Source organism: Cryptomeria japonica, chromosome 2 (assembly GCF_030272615.1).
Source record: "Cryptomeria japonica chromosome 2, Sugi_1.0, whole genome shotgun sequence".
NCBI classification, from domain to species: domain Eukaryota; kingdom Viridiplantae; phylum Streptophyta; class Pinopsida; order Cupressales; family Cupressaceae; genus Cryptomeria; species Cryptomeria japonica.
In genome coordinates, this window is record NC_081406.1 from 359,610,464 (window position 1) to 359,626,668 (window position 16,205).

Here is a 16,205-nt window from a genome sequence, read left to right on the forward strand (position 1 = left end):
AAGACTACATATATTTTGTGAAACAGAATCCACACTAACTTTTTTGCTATTCTTCTCAGAGATGAATAAATAAAAAAAATGCTGACTTATTTCCACGAACTGGTATTTTTTTTTGGTTCAAAACATTTACTATTGTGGAATAAAGCTCCTAAAAAACTTCTAATGCCTTTGTCAAAACGACTTTAATATAACTCTGCACGACCTCCCAATTGTTTTGCTCCACCATAAGACACAACCGATAAATAGGAAATACCGGGTCACCAAAAAAAATTCTCAACCATACATAATACATATATGTATTAGCCACCACACTAATCTGACTTGCACCGAAGGCACACATTGAAATCGTATTCAATTATACCTCCATAAAAAAAATCTGATGCCACAGAGAAACCCAATAGTCGTGGGCCAGCACAGCATGCTCCATCAGCTGAATAAATCCACGGCTGCCTCCACAAATTATTTGCACCGACTCCAAGAAATAATTCGTGGCAAAAAAAAACGGACAACAGAAACACCACGATTTCTAATTGGATTGCCTGCCTCCATTAAAAAATAATTATTAACACTCCAAAAGCATTTGCTGAAAAGAACTAAGATCATCTTCAAATCGTGGCCATTAAGGGGCTGACCACACAAACACCATGCATTCTCCATCTGAAGCGTATCCGTCTAGATAGTCGGTTTGGCTAGTGATTAAAAAATATCATTGAAAGAAATGACATGCCTTTATGAATTTCACGACTCTGCCTCAATAAATAATTCATCTATCCTCCTTAAAAGAATTCAAAGGCTGATAAAAGAAACGGGCCCCACAAGATACATAGGACTGATGAAATGGCGTAAAAGGCTGATGAAGCAGCTGACGAATGCCAAGTAGACACACAACCAGCTGATAGCTCAAGCTGGTCAAGCTAGCAAGCAAGCAGCTCAAATAAACCTTGACATCAATGACAAGCTGGCAAGCAGGCAGCTCAAATAAACCTCACAATTAACCTTGACATCAATGACAAAAATTGCAACAATCATGTGTTTCAATCAACCCAACCTTAGAGTAACCACAGGTTTAATTCCTAATCATACAAATTTCCATGTGTGTATTATATATACTGATCAACCACTTAATACTCTTACCTTCAAATATAGTCAACACTTAAATGCATTCGATTACTATAAATCTAAATTTGGCTTGGTAATAACATGTGTACCTTATATACATTCCTCCTGGCATATTAAGGAACCTTTTCTTTCTTTTATGTAGTATAGTACTGGGATGCTAAAATGAATGTGTAGGGTAAAATTTAAACCTCCATGTTTATCTATCCTCTTTAATTATATACTGAATAAATATAATGAATCTGCAAGATGAATAAAAACGATTCACATCGAGATAAGCAAAAGCTAGAGAAACATAATGCATTTATTATCTTCACAATGCCACTTCGAGGGGCAACCTCCAAATAGAGTATACACTCTAGTAAGAGCATCCAAAATGCCTTCCACTTGGGAAGTCATTACACTATATAGATTCTTCTTGAAGAAAAATACTACTATCCCATGCATATGGGCAAAATACTTTATTCTATCTAACTAGTAAAATGACTTACAAAGGATGGGCATCTACGCATTTATTTAATATTACCTATGGCCAACTTACAAAGTATATGCACCCGACCAATACCAGCTACTATAGCCAAATGGGACTCACAACATTACCCATCCTTTCGAAAAGTATTGCTCTCAAAGCTTGAGATAAAGAAACATGGAGAGAATACTAGAGAATTGCCATCTAGCATCTTAAGGTTGTAGCCATTTCTATTGAATTAGAATCTCTTCAATTAAATGGGTGTAAAGGTGCTTGGTGTGCTTGTCCAATATAGCCTTAGGTTCTAAAAATATGGAGCCCTCCTCATCCAAGGCTGGTAGTCCAACTGAAATTTGAGCAGCAGTTCCAAGACTCCCAACCATCTTCTTGAGGTAAGAGACATGAAAAACTAGCTGGAGCTTAGAAGAGGTTAGGGGCATTCTGGCTTGTATGCCACCTCCCTAATGCATTGGAGCACTTGGTAAGGTCCAATGCATTAGGGGCATTTTGGCTTGTAAGCCACCTCCCTATTGCATTGGAGCGCCTGGTAAGGTCAATAAAATTTGGGATCTTCTTGTCTTACAAATACATTTGCTTGTAGGGATGGAGATGTGAAAGAAACCACTCACCAATGTCAAAAGTACACTCTATTGGTTAATCCACTTTCCGTTTCATGCAATTTTGTGCCAGGCCTAGATTGGCCTTAAGGAGTTGGAGAAATTTTCTCATTCTTGCCCAAAGTACTGTCAATTGTTGTGACCTTAGAAGAACTTGTAATATAAGTAGGCAAGGAAGGTGGGGAAGTGCCATAGAGGGCTTCATAAGGGGTCATGTTTGAAGTATTAGGATAAGTTGTGTTACACCACTGCTTGCCAAAGGTAACCATTGGGCCCATTTTCCTATTGCTCAGACAAAATAACACAAGTCTCAAGGCATTTGTTGGCAACCTTTATTCGAACATTAGTTTGAGGATGATAAGCCGAACTCATGTTCAAGTTGGTGCCAAGAATTGCTAGTAAAAGCAAAATCACAATCATTGACCATGACCTGAAGCATGCCATGGAGTTTGGAAATTGAATCCAAGAAGTGTTGACCAACTACAATAGTAGTGTAAGGGCGAGCTAATAGATATAAATGGACATATTTGGTCAAGCTGTCAACAATAAAAAAATTACTTGTTTACCCTCAAATACTAGAGGCCCCACAATGAAATCCATAGAAAGAATCAATCTATAAGCCTTATTTGGAATAGGATTTAGTCGTAGAAGTCTTAGGTCTTTGATAGTTTCCCTTTGTTTCCTTTGACACTTATCATTCAGCTACAATTGCCTAGACATTCTACTTGCTTAAGGCCATCCTAAAAGAAATCTTGCTTCACTTTCACATAGGTTTTCAAAATGCTTGATTGACCTACGATAGGGGAGGAGTAAAGGAGAGTTGGGACTTAAATAAATGCAATAAGGATAGTTGTAATAACCCAAAACATTATATCTAAAATTATCACTATTTTTTAATATAATTTATTATTTTCAAGTAATTAGGAATTCATTCATTTGTATACTTATGTACTCCTATCCATACAGGTTAGGCATCCATCCATTTGAGACAAGCATCCAACCATACGGGTTAGGCATTTGTCCATACAGGACATGAGTTCAACTATCCAACTGGGATAGGCATCTTACCCAAACGGGGTAGGCATCTATTCATAAAGGATAGAAAATGCTTTGGCCAGAGACTTAGATTCATTGGGATCATCTAGATCCCGATTTACTCTCTAAAGCATTCACTCCCTTGTTGAGAGTGTATTGAGGTCATTGCCTTTAGGAGTGTGTATATATATATGTATATATACAAATATAAATAATAGCTCGAGTCCCACCTCAAAATTTGGCCTAAAGCCTATTGGAGTCAAGCGAATACATCTAGGTTCCTTCTGAGTATACAAAGAATATATTTTATCTTGATATTTATGTTAGAATTTCTTCCCTTCCCTTAATCAAAGGGTTCTCTTGAATTATTAATAAAGTCAGCATAACCCTTCCTGGACACTCCTTTCCTCAGACTTGATCAGTTGTGTATTGGGAACCTCCTTTGTTCACTAGACTGCCTACATGCACCGCTTCCAAAAGGGATCAAGGAGTATATGTAGTTTTGTTTTCTAATTTATGTTTCATGCAACTATGTGAGTCACTGTGCAACCCTTTCTAGGGTCTAGTTACACATATACTTCTTCATTGACTACCACCCACTCAGGTGAAACATGGGCAAAAATATAGTTAAGGATGTACCATACAAACACACTCCCTAGAGGTGTTTGAATGTTAAGTTTGAAAGTGAATATTTCCATGTTTACCTATAACCTAATTTTATCTCTCTTTATTTAATGGCTATGATACTAGATTCAACAAATATGCCCACTGTAACCGCTGGGTATGGTACAAGTTCACGTACAGTATTGGTCCACCTGTTGGGTATGACTTTGGTTTGTTTGGAGCATAGTCTTCCTTTGATACTTGGCAAGTTTCAAAGAAATGATTTGGAAATGATCTTCACAAAAAATCCTGTTTGCAGAAATGATCCCATTTGCAGAAGTTCCCATTTGTTCGCTGGCTATATATATATAAATTCCCGTACCTGTACCCAAGGAAAAAAATTGCCGTACCCGATTTCGTATCCTGTACCCAAATTGACAACTTAATTTAATGGTTGTTGGTTTAGTCTATTGGATATTTAATACCCAACTCCTAAGAAATTTATTTTTATCAATACGTCCTTAATTCAGATAGTTCAAGATTTCTTTACTCATAAAATTTAATCAGTCTAACAAGTCTTAACTATAATAGTTCAATTAATCAGGATAGTTACATGATCAACAAATCATTAAATTGTAACCTTAATTATTCAACTATATTAATTATCCCGTGATAGTTAGATACAAACTTTCCCCATTAGTTGGAAGCATTCTACAAGAGTTCTAAATTATTAAAGCTATCTTTAAGGTAGAACTCTAGCTTCTAATCAAATTAAATACGAGACTATGATTTCTATACAAGAGTTTACTAGCTCTATCATTAACAATTCAAAAATTAGAACTCATGACTATCAAATTGTTAGCTCTTGTTAACTTGCACAAATATCATGAAGATAACTCAATAGAGATGCAAAATAATAACCAATCATAGTAATCACATGATAATGGGATTAATTCAAATGGTAAGTCGATCTCTTAACAATTAATTGAACAAGAAGTCCTGTAAGATGCACAATCATTATTATTTATTATTATTATTTAATTGTTGAAATAATGCATGCTTATGTCAATGCTTAAAACAAGAACTAAATTTGTACTTCCCATATCATTTTACCTTTAAGGCCGCAACAAAACATCATTAAAACCTGTGTGTGTGTGTGTGTATACATATACATATACTTTAATTAAAAGATATATCTTATAAATCATATGGTTTAACTAAATCTATCTAGTATAAATGATCACACAAGATTAGCTCATAAAATTCTAACCTTAGATATAAACATCTAGCTTTAAAAATAAATAAAGATGATAACATTATACAATCATGTAGATTAGATTAACTATATACAAAACAAGAGGGTCCTCCAAATAGACAGACATAAAACCAACATGGATTAATGGACAAGATCAAGACAATTTTGTAATAAAATGACTTATAATATTCACATAAAATCGTTTATAGATTTATTAACATTTATCCAGGGGTAAAATAACCTACTCAAGACTATTTTAAACTCTAGGATTAGCTAGATTCTAGGTTAACATCAAAATAATTTCATCTACATCAATGTTTCCCTTTTGAACTAAGCATAAAATATAACATAATTGAGTTACTCCTTCCTAAGACATAAATATTCTTAAACATGTTAAATCTAATAACACTGATGAAGATTCTTTAGGGCTTCCTCTAGCAATGAGACATGGCAGGGACTACATGGGTGCTGCAGTGGAGAGGGGTAGAGCTACAATGAGAAAAATGGCAAGATCAATGATAGAAGTACATGATAAACAAAGACAACAAAAGACGTGTTTATATGAAAGGAGATCAGTTTTTGCGTTTTTGTTTTGAAAAGGTTGAAGGAGGAATGCTGTGTTTGTGTATTTGTTAAAGGATAGTGCAATGTCTTTTTGTTTTTATGAAAATGGTGTGAGGAAGAGTTGGGATCACCAAATATGTAGGGTAAATGTAAAACTTCTTTGTGTTTAACTATCCTCTTTAAATGTGCACTAATTCAACTAATAACAAACTTTACTTTTCTCTAAGAAATAAAGTGCATATAGTAAATAAAGTAATGTTAATCTAATTGTTAATGCTAAAGAGCTAGGCTCTTAACAAATGATAAGCTAAGCTATGAATGGGACAAAAGAGTGCCCTTGATTTGTCAGTTAAGGAGGAAGAATGCTGATTGAAGACAGAAAAATGAATATGTAGAACAGTAGAAGTATAGGAGGAAACTCTGAATTCTAGATTGGATCAAAGAATGACAGAGCGTTGTCAGCCCACACAGAACAGTTGTGTGTACCAATGTGCTAGCAACTAGGTACAACTGTTTGAAGATTCTGGATTCAAGATAATTGGACTCTGGATTAAAAAAATGTGTATTGCGATAGAGAATGTCTAGCACAGTAGCAACTGCACAATTGCAGTAATGATCATACTAGACTGATGGTGATCTTGATATTTCAGACACTGACATTTGTATAGTTTTTGTTTTCCTGGTGCCCAAGCCAAGCTTGAACAACACTTATATTGTTGGTGGGCATTCTTCTGTTGGTTGCTGTTTTGCTTCCAGATTTTGGATCCAATGTAGTTTTGAAGAGATAATGAGCCCGAAACTTGTATAGTGGCCATGAAGAATTTGTGTGATTGCTTGGAAGCCCACCTCAGTAAGACCTGTTCTTGGTTTATTTTAATTTCCATGTGCAGTCTATGGGAAATGTTAGGTGTGTGCTGACCTAAGTGCAAAATAGTGATGTTAAATAAATGCTTAAGGAGATTCCTACAAGCTTTCTACTAGTGTGTGATAAGTGCTCTATGAATGAAGTAGAGGTCTTGGAGTTGTCAAGATGCCAAAAGGGATATTCAGAAATGGAGTATGAGGTTACACATTTATGGATGATTGGTTATAGTGGCACTAGAAAAGTTGCAGAATTTATGGAAGAAGTTTACAGAAGGTTGGAAGAAATAAATTTTTTCAGAAAGTTTATGAGATAAGTAGTCAAAATTCTAGGATCAGAGAAAGAATTTCTTAAGTTTGCTACTAAATATGCTGGAAACTCCAAGATGAATGATAAGGTTCAGAATGGATTATTTAAGAAGCTGGCGTAAATGATAGCCTTGTCAAAATGCACAATTGTTGCAAGAACCAGACTTAAAATTATTAGATAATGCTTCACTGCATGTGAATGCATATGAATGCCACCACAATTGTGGTGGTGGCCAGACTGCTACTGCAATTGCATTAGTACAGATTTCCAAAAAGTTAAGTATGATAGAAACAGGTTCTGGGTAGGTTATGTCCATTTGGCATCTTGACAGTCAGTTTTGAGACTAAGGAATTGGCTAAATGCATTTAATTTCTACTTTATATTAGGAATATAAGCAAGTGAAACTGATGCTCAATGCTATCAGCATTCACAAATGGAATCTGCATCTCTTACCCTATTGGGAAGCAAGTCAGATGCCATGTAGTAGGCAATGGGACATCTGGACGTGCTACACAATAAAGTAATGGAACATACAGAATAAAACCTGCTTCATACTGGAGAAGCATTTCCCCTGAACAAGTTGCTAGGAACAATAAACCTATAGTCCAACCTTGTTACCGCACATAAGACTTAAACTATGTTTAATTGTTATACTAGATATATATACTGTTCATTGGATAAGATCATATGATGTAGGTTTTAATCAATTGACCTATATACCTCTCTTAACATTAATCACATAAGAACGTGACATTCTTATTTATTTTTTGTTGTACCTTAGGTTCATATGGAGTAACCTTGCTCTAGATTATTTACATTTTTAACTGCGAGAGAACAACTTTTCATCCTTAGAATAGGGTATACAATCAAGGTTGTACCATAGGTTCATATGGAGTGACCTTGGTATAGCTCTTTTACATTTTCAACTGTGAGAGAACAACATTTCATCCTTAGAATAGGGTATACAATTAAGGTTTATATTTGAGACAGAATTTGCTTTGTAATTTTCACTATGCATATCAACACCATCAATCTATCACCATTACCTCTAATAATTGTCATTCAATATTGAAGTGCTCATATATAGCTCTCAGCCAAGAATCAGGGTATAAATGGATTTTAAATTCATGACTCAACAATACAGTTTTATGCTCACAGTGCTGTTCAAAAACCTTGGTATATTCTGTGTGTCAAGAATTGATTATATAGCTAGGTCCACACAATGGCCTTAACAAATGAAAGCAATGGCATTAATTGGAAATCCATTACAGTTTTGATTCTCAGAGTAATAATAAAACAATGCATATTAAATATAAGTTCACTGATGTCTACACATACTTATATCAATCCAATTCATTGCCCTTCTAACAAGTTGACTTATCTACTCTTCTACTCTGTCTACCACAACTTGATGGTTAGCAAATCTTAACTTAAGTCCTCAGAATATAAAAAGGTCTGCTACAGTACAGTATGCCGCTATAATTCATAACCAACAAGCAACATCTCAGATTCGAGTACACTTGACAAGTTCTGTATTGGGTTTACACATGGAAGCTTGTGATAGTACAATTCTTTAACAAATTATTTACTGAAGATCATCTTTATCAGGCCACTAACCGATTTCTATTTCCGGATTAAACAACTATATGCTCTTCTCACTCCTCAGTAGTTTACCATTGAATCTTAATTACATAAAATAAGGTGTGTTTTTGCAATATAAGCACAACCTCAGACTACTACCCAACCCCCAACTTAAGGCTAGAAGAAGAGAAACTTCACCTTACATGTACTGTCTGAAGATCTCAGGAAACACACTTACAAACACATGAAAAGAACCAATTGATCAGTGTCAAAAAAAATAATGATCAACCATTTATATTTGCACTGAGATGCCACTATCCGGGTCATAATGGCTTAGAGAGTGATTTCCCAGGTAACAAAGTACAGTGGACATCATACTCACTGTGTAACACTGCCCAAACATGCTTGATTGACACAGTACAAGACGATGAAGCCTAACAGACTACATTCACAAACTAAAAGGGAACCAATCATTACAACAATCGAGTCTCAAACACAAGCTCAGTAGCACAACTCATTTCTTATCCTTAGTTATTGAAACATACTGCTGAGTCATACCGTACCTAATCAAGATTCATGTTCATAATCTAATGTTCACTGTTCTAATATAATGATCAAGCTTTCAGTTCATGCCTGATTATTATGTCCCAGTTACCACAGTCTACACAAAATGAACTCATAAAACATATATATAGAAATTAGGGTTTACAAAATCTTTTTATAACGTCCTCGAGATACTTAGGGTTGGCAACTCAATAGCAGTGTAAAAATTTGTATCACATTCGTAGTGATAAAAACATTGTAATAACCTTAATTGACTAATGTGACATTTCGATAGTGCTTTGGATGGTATGCCTACAGCGATACTATACCTGTATACCATGTACAAACCCATCAATTCTTTCTCAAGGTTGCAATATACATAGATTTTGAGTGGTAACTCCACTGTGTTATATTGTAGGGTTAGATTTACTATCTGTTTTTTCATAAGCACCCACAGAGAATGACCTATTGGTTCCTTATACATCTTAATAAATGTAACATTGTTGATTAGCTATTATAATCATAAGGTTAGAGACTTAGAGTGTTAAAACCTTTACACATAACATGAAATTTAGATCTGAATCTAAGTTCAAGTTTTTCCTTACAGACATCATAGCCAGTGGTTTTAAACTATTCCACATCTAATTCAACCCCTCAGCGCCAGTCTTGCCCTTGGAGGGTTTAGTATCAGTTTGAGACTAAAGGAAGTCACTAGGGCTTATCCCTGCAATACCTTCACCCTCAAACTCTACTGTGACTCAGTTAAGAGTTTTGTTCGCTCAAACCTCACAAACTCTTTCAAAGAGATCCTTGTGTGTCTCACTTAGAAGAAATATATAGCAGATAAATGAATCACAGTGAAGAATGTTAAAGTCGCTCCTATTCTTATAACAATACTTCACTCCCCAAAATCTCCCTAGAACCCTAAGCCAAAACCTTGCAGACTTATTTTATGGTTTCCAAGAATGGTATACAGTATGAATAGGCATCAACAGAGTAAACAGCAGTGTGCTAAATCAAACTACAGAGGTATAAATAATAATATCAAATACATTCTTTTCTTTTCCATTATGAACGATCAAGAAGTTTGATATATGCATCAAGATGGGTATTTACCTTAATGTTGAAGAGGAAAGATTGTAAACCTCAGCAAAACCTCCACAGACCTTGTTAAAAAAGCCAGCCATTTCTACGTAGACTCCTCTCATGTTTATAAACGAGAATAGGCACAGCTCTTACATATGCAGAATAATGGATAGCATTCTCTCCATAAAAGTTGCAGACTTTACTACGACATGACCATTTTTTTGCAAAAATGGCAAGAATTCAAAAAACACTAAACAAGAATCAATTCCACCGTCACATGACAATTTCCTTTTGACTTAGGTTAGGTAACTTTAGCCAAAGGTCGATTCCAATTTTTGAGGTAAAAGGCATTAAATATTAATAGTCCATAAATAATTAATAATTATCATAGCCATAAATAGTTTGTACCCTTTGTCATATTTTGGTTTCATTGAAGCATCTGGATAAGTCATGCTTATCCTCTTTAACTATCTTAAATGTTTGTTTACCTTCTAATTTAGGGAAACTGCTATTAACTCATCTTAGCTGTTACATGTTTCTAATCTCAAGTCTAGGATAGTTACTTGCCGTAGGCATTTAACTTGAGGTATTTGTGCTTTATTGTTAGACTTCAGACTTTATATCAACCAAGTCAGAAAAGCATCATATATGCCAAGAACGTACAAATTTAATCAGACCACATACTGAGACTTCTATGTAGTTCTGTTTACCAATGGAGTGTTAGCCAAGGATACACATACAAAATGCCAAGTGATAGTTTCTGCCTTTTGTAGACACTCATGAGAGCACCACTACATCCTTATAAATGTGATTTCAGATCCCTGATCCTGTACAAGAACCAAATTTATATAAGCAGTATCTATCCCTTAGAAAACTAGACAAAATGAACAGCATCATAATAAACTGTTATCAATAATAATTATACAACAATAATCATTAGTGTTTAACTTCAGCAGAACAGGAATAGTCCAGAATTGTGGATATCAAGACGCCTTGAAACTTTGGGCACCATTTCTGTTCACAACTAAAGTGGTCTCATTTCATTAATAAAAATATTTGGAGATTATAAATTTCTTTCTTGTGGTAGACTTCTCTCCCTATATTTACCTATCTGGTTTTTAAATTTCCCATAACTCGTTATCAATTGAGATTCCCTAGAGTTTTAGTGTCTTTTATAGTTTGGGGAAATATTTTTGAAGATTATTCTAGTTCTACATGGTTATTCTCCCTAGAAATTGACACACCGTTGAAGAATTAAAGAAAATTTCTGTACTTGGTCTTAGAAAACAATGAAGCACAAAACCAAAATAATGGCATGTCATGTGCATTTCCAGGATTGTTTTCCTCTATATATATATTTTAAATATGAGAGCAATTTGGTATGATTAGTTTTAAATGACTAGTCAAATGCTTGGAGATCACATTATATGTAACATCGTCTTATATCATCTTATGCAACACGCTTCTTTTTTAAAATTTGTCCATAAATTTATTTTCTGTATCTTTTTTGTTTATTAAACCATGGCCAGCATATTCCATATCATGATGCATCCACCCACATTCAATCAATTACACCTGCCCTGCAAACACTCCTTGATATTTGGTGAGCATATTTATCTAGATCACCTTCCAGCGCGTCACATTCAAGACTTGCAAGTTACAACTAGATTGTTTCTTTGTAGGGAAATAGGTGTATTGCTTTGCATTAACATGCAGAATGATATGAATTTTGTTCATATGCTCACTTTTTAAATGAAATGCACAAGAAAGCTCTTAGTGATGAACTGTCCCATATTTCTTAGGTTTATTTCTGTGATTTGTTATGATCAGTTCATCACACTGCTTCGTTTGATTACTTTTATAGAGCTTCAGATTACTGTAATGGTTTGCACTTTGCCTCTCAATTTGAGAAACTAGAAATAATTTCTGCATCAGTAGTTCCTCCAGGATATTTTTGGTCAATATGACATTTTTTGCAATTTTAAATGCTGCAAACATAATAGTCAAGTTTGAAGAGCTTTGGAAATCGAAAAGAATATTTACGGATGTTGGCTACACCTGAACAGGAGGATAAGTCTGTGCCTGGACAAAGCAGACTAAGTAACCTTTCAACAATTTCATCATCCCAAGATCACCAGTTAGACTCTCGTGTGAGTATCTTTGTTTGTGTTTAAAGATTTGATAGTGTTATGAATTTCTATCTTACAGTTTATCCATGCCAGGTATCAAGGGGTGAACCCCCAAGTTACGAGTCAACTATAATGCAGAGATTTGAATCATTTGAAAATCCAATGGCTGGTACTATGACTCAAGATTTTGAAGAAGATGAGGAGCATATAGAAAATCCACAGTTTGGCAAGGCATTATATGATTTTACGGCTGGTGGCGATGATGAGGTAAACCATGAAAGCCATGAGTGGACATGGCTGAATTATTTTAAAAGCGATACATGTAATCAAGCATTTTAACTCTTTGTTGGTTGATGTTGCGCTTGCAGCTGAACTTAACAGCTGGAGAGGAAGTTGAAATAGAATATGAAGTAGATGGTTGGTTCTATGTGAGTAAACATATTTAACTAAAACAAATAATGCATTGCATCTCAAGGCCAGCCTAGTTTACTGGCTAACCATTGTATTTTACCGGCTAACCATTGTATGTATCTGGATTGTTGCAGGTACGGAAAAAGCGACCCGGAAGAGATGGTAAAATGGTTGGATTGGTCCCTGTGCTTTATGTGAGCCCTTCTTAGAGCAGTTTTTATGTAGCTAACAAATAGATATGTAGCCCTTCTGTCCTTATCTTATCTAAATTTAGTCATGATCTAGCCTTGTTCTGTGCGCATCATGGCCTGAGTTTTGTTAGTTTTGTTTGAAATTAAATGTGCATTTGAAAGATAATGCCTTTCTGTAGATCCATTGATTCCTAATTCTTTTATAGTTTATCCTTAATTCATCTATCTTCATATTGTTTTCCGCTTGCTGATGTGCTGTCATGCTGGAATGAAATAATAGTTGCTTCTAGTAAGGTATTCTCCCACTTCATATGTGCTCATTTTTTTGGTGTAATTGAGGGATACCAAGCTGATTGTGGATATAATCCTATATTTGATTGTAATATATGCATTACTTTTTCCATCTCAACCTTCCTTTGCGAACATGTTTCAAAAGTGATCATAGACAAATGTGATAGTTTGTTGCATGACACTCTTATGTCTGTTCACTGTAGTTGTAACACCAGTTTGATATACATTTTTACTGAATGGTGTTCTTGGGATTGTCTATTATTCTAAAATTCGGGCACCATTGTATCAATTTGTTATTGATGTGATGGATTTCTAGACATATTAGAGAGTTCTTTACATGGAGACTGGTTTGATCAATTTGCTGTGAGAGGATCATTTACCAAATAATCCATCTTTAAAGGTGCTCTATTGCAGAAAGATGAGTTTAGTGTGAGGTTGGTAAAAGGCTGCTTGTTAATGCCTCCATTGGAATGATATTATGTGTTCAGGCTAACAAGTTTTTCATATGCATTGAGAGCTGCTTTTGTGCTGGGCCTGAAGCATGAAGAGATGATTCTGTACGTCAATAACAAACGTGAGTGTTGTAAAAAGAATGGAAACAATTCTGTAAAACCTTATTTTTTGATGGAAGAAGCTTCAAGTTCTGATCTGAAATCATCAACTTAAAGTTTTAAATCTACATTGAAGTCCAGAGTGGCAACAGGGATCGTGTGATGAGAATGTTGCATTTGACATAATATTTTTCCAAACTAGTCGTATGTGGCTGGTAATAAAAGGTCTGCAAGATTGATATGTTTTCTCAGAAAAAAGTTGGTGTGATCATATATACAATTCTACAACTATTTCACAGGGTCCTCAAATAGTAGTTTAACTGGAATGCTAAAAAATATCTAATAAACTTCACCTCAGAAGCAAGTCAATAATTTCCACAAAAATATATGGTGCATGTATTGGGTAGACATGTCCCCATAACTGAAAAAAGAAATGGAGGATTGATAAGACAGCTGTTGGTATTTTCATTTTGAACTATCAAAAACACAATTAAATAAAAAAAGGGAAACAAAATTACTAATAACACAATTGCAATTTTTCTCTAAAGTTTACAAAGTTGGAAAAATGTTGCAGGTTTGACATTCTGGCTATAAATTTGATTGTTATAATTCTCAAGTATTTGTTCCAATTTGTGGTTTTAAATAGCAATAACATGAATGTTTATCGACCTTTTACTCGTACTAATACTTATAAATTTTATAGCAATAATGATGATGATGCGATATGGCTAAACATTATGACTTCTGATAATAAATTAATATGGATGTATCTGATTAGTTTTGAACAAAGGTGCATGGACACAGATACAGATATGGTATTGGATATAGATACTGCCACTTTTTCAGACCCCCAATATGGATACGGCTAGATGTGACATTCATAAACACATACACATATTTAATACAATTTTCTAAGTTATTAGAGTAGATTTTCATTACTTAAAAAGCATTATAGATACATAATTGCTACATAAATAAATTATAAGTTAAGATCTATGCTTCTGGATTCAATTGTGTGAAGTTTTTTTGCATAAATAAATTATAAGTCGATTGAACAATTTACAATTTGCAAAAATAGTAGGGTTACATTGGAAGATAACCCCCAAAAAATGGGTTGCTGAAATAGAGAAACATTTCATCACTTTTTCATTTGTTATAGGTTTTGTTTATACCATTTAAAAAATTATTGCATGAATGAAGTTTTTTTATATTAAATTTAGGAAGATTTACCTCAAATTTTTTTAAAAATCAGATCACTTCTTATCTGGCATGGTTGGAAAATCAAGGTTTTTTGGTCACATGTGGGTACAGTATCCGACGTGTATCTGGGCTGTATTGGATAGGTATCTGTTTCGGATACGGGGATACGTGTGCCCAGGGAGGGATAAAAGGAGTTTCTGGCTACTTTGGTTTTGAATTTTCTCTTGATTCATATTTTGGAAGAGTCTAAATGCTAGAAACTGATAAGCAATCAAAGATTGGCAAGGGATCCTGTTTGATACATGGATCATAGAAAGTAGATATTGAGGAATGCTTATTTGTTGCATGCATGTACTGTTTCCTTTAGATTGTGTGCATGGACAGCCTAATGATACACTGAACTTGATATGTGTAAGCAGAGTAGATTGTTCTTTTACCAAACTGAATTTAACCTTTAGATCAATGTCTGGATATCAATTTGACACACCCATATTGATGGTCAATACATCAATGGCATCTTAGGTATATCTGCATTTCATAGATAACGTGCTAGTATTGATTTGTAACAAGCAATTGCTATCAATGATAAGAGGGCATGCAATTCTTTTTTTTTATTAGTAAATTTAATTTTGACGAAGGACTGAATCCTCTGTAGATCCCTGGATTTTCTTCTTTTCAATTAGGCAGTTTCTCTTGTTGTTGGTCAAGATGTGGTTGTAGTAGATTGAAGCATCTTATTCTGCATAAGGATAAGTTTCGTTTCTGGTTATTGTAACAAATGACCTTTTTATACCCATCTTATATTTAGGTAGTTGCATTTCATAGATAATGTGCCAGTATTGATTTGTAACAAGCAATTACTATCAATGATAAGGGGGCATGCAGTTAGTTTGTTAATTTAATTTTGACAATGACTGAATCCTCTATAGAGCACTGGATTTTCTTCTTTTCAATTAGGCACTTTCTCTTGTTGCTGCTCAAGATGTGGTTGTAGTAGGTTGAAGCATCTTATTTGGCATAAGGAGAAGTTTTATTTCTGGTGATTGTAACAAATGGCCTTTTTATAGCCATCTTATATTATTAAATTGGTTTAGTTTGGCATTCTCCATGCCCATCATTAACCATTGCGATTATTGACATTGTATAACACTAAAGGGCTGCTTATTTGGAAGCTTGGTATTAAATGTGAATTTCATTACTTTTGCTATCAGATAAATATCAATGCAATCACTTGAGCAATATCTGATGGAATTTCTTTTGGGGTTTTTAATCTCTCTCGCTAGAAGTGCTAGAGGTGTTAGATCATTAAATGACTCGTTTTGCTGCAGATTATCATATAAGGCATAGAGAAAGATTGTCATGCTCCATCTCTTGACAAATTTGAAGGTAAAT

At 34.5% G+C, this 16,205-nt stretch overlaps 1 protein-coding gene across 1 annotated transcript in view; it reads left to right on the forward strand.

Annotated features, from left to right (window-relative positions):
* Positions 1–13,243, forward strand: part of LOC131065259 (uncharacterized) — a 197,852-nt gene extending 184,609 nt beyond the window's left edge. The window contains exons 24-27 of the mRNA XM_059216654.1: positions 12,107–12,190; positions 12,263–12,436; positions 12,538–12,597; positions 12,715–13,243. Of these exons, the coding sequence (XP_059072637.1) occupies positions 12,107–12,190; positions 12,263–12,436; positions 12,538–12,597; positions 12,715–12,789 (393 nt within the window). The 3' untranslated portion in view covers positions 12,790–13,243. The remainder of the gene's footprint in view (positions 1–12,106; positions 12,191–12,262; positions 12,437–12,537; positions 12,598–12,714) is intronic.
* The last annotated feature ends 2,962 nt before the right edge of the window (positions 13,244–16,205 follow it).